This window comes from Acyrthosiphon pisum, chromosome A2, assembly GCF_005508785.2.
Source record: "Acyrthosiphon pisum isolate AL4f chromosome A2, pea_aphid_22Mar2018_4r6ur, whole genome shotgun sequence".
NCBI classification, from domain to species: Eukaryota; Metazoa; Arthropoda; class Insecta; order Hemiptera; family Aphididae; genus Acyrthosiphon; species Acyrthosiphon pisum.
The window spans coordinates 72,411,559-72,415,992 of record NC_042495.1 but is presented as its reverse complement, the minus strand read 5'-3'; the positions used below and the strand labels follow the sequence as shown (position 1 = coordinate 72,415,992).

General features: G+C 30.2%; 1 protein-coding gene across 2 annotated transcripts in view; it reads right to left on the bottom strand.

The window, feature by feature from the left end:
- LOC100571236 (locomotion-related protein Hikaru genki) overlaps positions 1–2,804 on the bottom strand; it is a 141,036-nt gene extending 138,232 nt beyond the window's left edge. The window contains exon 1 of one of the 2 annotated variants that reach the window (XM_016805155.2): positions 2,354–2,804. In XM_016805155.2, coding sequence (XP_016660644.1) covers positions 2,354–2,450 — 97 coding nt within the window. In that variant the 5' untranslated portion in view covers positions 2,451–2,804. The remainder of the gene's footprint in view (positions 1–2,353) is intronic. The other variant, XM_003245120.4, reaches the window with a different exon arrangement.
- Between the last annotated feature and the right edge of the window lie 1,630 nt (positions 2,805–4,434).

Below are 4,434 nucleotides of genomic sequence, written 5' to 3'. Positions count from 1 at the left end.
AAATATAAAGTTTATAGAGTTAATAATCTTTTCCCAGTAAAAAAAGCTTATTAATTATATTTATGAAATTAATTAATTACCCAAGCACAATAAATATAAATACTAAAATATCATAATTATACCTAATAAAAGTATATTATAAATTGATTTGTAAATTTATTAGATACAAATACTAATTAGTAATAAAACATTTTAAAACATAATTTCTTTATTTTCTGATTTATGTAAATAATAATAATGTTAACATTAATAACAACAAAAGTAGTGATTAGATAGTGACTTGTATCAAGATATAAAGGTAGATTAATAAAATATCGTTATAACATAGGTTAGTGGAGTTACGGCAAAGAAGCCATTTGAACACACAATATTACTAAGGCAATATACAGTAAGAGCATGTAAAACTTCTAGAAATCCGATTCTTAAGAAATAATGCAGTAAATCCATGGACTTTGTTCTTAGTATATGGCTTTACTGCACTTTTGCTTAGTATTTTACCTGAATTCCAGAATTTCTTTGAAACAATAATCGATTTTCAAGGAGTTTATAGTGGTTTTTACTGCATTTTACTTTAGTAAAAAAAGACGCGGGATAGTTCAATTAATAAGAATATTATATAACCTCACTTTTCACAATTTTGGAGTTACTGCAATTCTTGGTAGCAGGGCAGTATAATAATAATTTTGTGTACATTGTACATGAAAATATGAAGAAAGAATATAATCTAAACGTTTTCAAAGCTGTTTGTCAAGTGTATATTTCGCAAAATATTAAAAACATTTCATATATTTTGAAGTTGCTTATGATGTTTACAAACATTATGCACGTAGACCAATAACTACATATTTACTTTCAAAAGTTTGAATTTATGCTATAAAAAATTAACTAAAAAGAATTTACTTTACCTACTTCAAAAATGATATACCTAATATTGTATTTTTAAATAAATACTCTAGCATAAAATATATTATATTTGTTGTTTTTTAATGTATAAAATAAATTCAAGCCGAATAAAAATTAATTTATGTTTGATGCTCATATGAAAGGCTCATTTTAATAATAACAACCAAGTCTTATGGATTTTTGTCATCCTAATATAACATTTAAAATTATTACATTTTCGATTAAGGGTGTTGCACTGTTGCGTAGTATCATGCAAATATTAATACAATTGTCAATTAAACAAAGAATCGTACTTTTTAAAATAAAAATCTATAAAAAATATTTAATAATAAAACATTTAATGGTACCTCCCAGACAGAAATGTTTTGTTTAATAATATTATTATAACATTATAATCACAAATAATATTACTCATTAGTACCTATAACGTTATTATAATACTATTATAATATTATTGTTACAAAATGCTGTCTGGGAGCTATTGTATGAAAAATTAAAAAAATTAGATTTATTATAATGAAATTACCAACGTAATGTAACTAGTGCTAATTATTGGAAACAAATTATTAGAATTATTTTTTTCTGTTTGACTGGATTATTAAAAATCATTAATGTTATTTTGATTAATAATCAATTAAAATAGATGGGTAAAATGTATAAAACAATTGTCAGGATTAGCGTTTTGTTAATTTTATGATAAGTACTTAACCTGTGAATAATACCCTATTATACCCTATTAATTCCGAGTAAAAAACATTCGTATACGATTAGGTGTACCTATTAAATTTTCTATAACAATACAATATATCTACCTATAGCCATATTATTAAACATTTTAAACTTATATAAATAATACTACAATAATACTAAACGTAACTATTTTGATATATCGTGATCATAAACGAGATGTCACAAGTCACTGCTATCACTTATAATTACATTATGAAATCGCGATAGGTACCTTGAATCAGTAGCGTATACTAGTGTAATTAAATTTAAATTATTCGGGTGATGGAAGCCACTAACAATGGTCATGATAGATGACAGAACAATGTATGATAGATAAATATTGCTGTACAAAAGATGTCTGTTTATATTACCTATATTATGATTGTTATTAATGTATTAGTAAACAACAAAATATTGATTAGTGGCAAGCAGTTGAACGGGATAAGATTTTGATTATGGTTCTATAATGTAGACGAGCATCGATGATAAATCGAATGAATATGTTAATAATATGGTTATTACCATAATATGTTTACTCAAATTAAAACCAATTATATGCATTAAAAATGTTTATATATCAACGCATAGGTACTATATTTAAAATTTTTATAATTTTGAATTTGAAACTTTTAAAATTACAGGTATTTACACAACATGAAAACAATATTTTGTTATTAATATATGTGATATAGTTCACAAATAGCTTCGCTAGTATACGTACCTGTAGGTTTATCTACCTTCCCTAGGGCTGACGCCGTTGTGTAAGTCCCGAGTACGACGGTTATGACTGCGGTCAACATCGCGTACTGACGCGCCATAGTCAGATGACCTTGAATCGGATGTTATACTGGGTTAGGCTGAGGGGTAAGCGAAAGTCCGGAAGACAAGTGTTGACACGCGTGTCACGGCTACGACCGTCGTCGTGTGGCTGACGCCTGTCCCCGAAACTGTCGCACTACCTGCATGACGACACTGCCTGTGGGCTCGTCAAAGCCCTCGTACGGTATACGTGAATTGACGGCGACGGTGTCTCACGACGGTACCTACGCAGGGTTGACGGCGGTGGTATGACGATCGTGTGTCTGGTCGTCTCTCCGGCGGTACGAATCGGCGTACCAGGCATGTGCGGACGGCACCGAAGTCATCGGAGAACTGGCACGTTGATTTCCCGACCGTGGACGGGAAAACGGATTACCCGGCACGCGCGTGCGCGCACGCATGCATGTCGGCGTGAGTTTCGAGTACGTCCGCACGCTAGGTGCTCCTACCCCGGCCTGCGCACCACCACCCCAGAGCCGATCACCGGAGTCGCCGCTACCACTGATAATAATTTAGTCAAGTGATCTGATGAACTGTTATTTCAGAAACTTTGAGTTTCGATTTCACCGTGCTTATTATAGCGACGTGGCATGTACAAATTGCCACGACCTAAGTCAATCGGCACATTATTATTATTATACTTCTATAAATAAATGATATTGAAATATAATAAAATTAGGTATAATAAATAATAATGTTTTTTTCCAATAATCTGTAGAGCTTGGCCTGACCTGCCACACTCATACTAAATCTTTTAGTGATCAAACGTGTTTTTATTAGGTACCTACCCAACATTTCCCCCGGTAGAAGACATAAGCGCCAAAATAAAATAAGAAAAAAAAAGTTGTATCGTCCTGATGATTGTTATCGTCAACACTCTGTAAGGGCGTCCCCGTGGGAGGACCATCTTATTTATTATTATGTCATAATATGTATTTTAGTATTTATACGCTCGATTATCCTCCACTAACCCTATCATCAATACAAGCTGTTATTGAACGACGGCGTGGATATATTGTGGTATGTCCGTCAGAATTGCATTGCCAGCCAAAGACGCACTTAACACTATCGTGATTTTTATCTGATAATAATGTAATATTCATAAATTCATAAGTATAAACTTTTATTTAAACTCCTTGTCTATATTAAATCAATAATCATATACTCCTTGTCAAGTAATTTTCAATCTCTTAAAGATTGAATATCCCACAAATTAAAAATTCTATTCCTTTCTTGATTTTAATTAAGTGTATATGGTAATTAAAATGAAAAAAGTTTGAATTTTGAAAACTTCAAGAATTCGTGTTAAATAGGGAAATAATAAAAATGTAACTCAGTAATTATGAGTAAATGGGTAATTTAGCTAGCTTTATTATAAAATATTAATGAATTAATGAGAGAGGTTTGATATCACACCCAAGCGGTATAACGATTTGAATTCATAAAAAAGTCAGGGTGACAGTCCCAAAATTTCAATTTTTTTTTTAACTTTTCTCCTAAACTATTTATTTTATTTTATTTCATATATATATATATATGAATACTGGGCCCCACTGAGATGACTCGTGTGGGGGCCCAGGAGTTCACAAATACAATTACTTATGAATTACAAGAACATACTTCGAAAAAAATTAAATTAAAAGATTAATACACTTATGAAGAATCTAAGATGTATACAATTTAAGTTAGTTTACAATAGTTCAACAAATGAAATAAGTACAATCATATTATTATAAATTTAATTCATAAGGAGAATCCAATAGCCCGTGTAGAATGTTTTTTTTATAATAAATTTACTGTGAGTTTGTTATATATAATGGTATTTTATTACATAGTTTGGTACCAATTATTTCAAAATGTCTGCTAGTAGTGGTTTTTTTTAGTTTTTTTTTATGAAAAAATGATTTTTAGCGTATTTTGTACAGACTCCATGCGTTATTGGTTGCAATAAAATATAAATTATGGATTTTTAAAAATATAGCA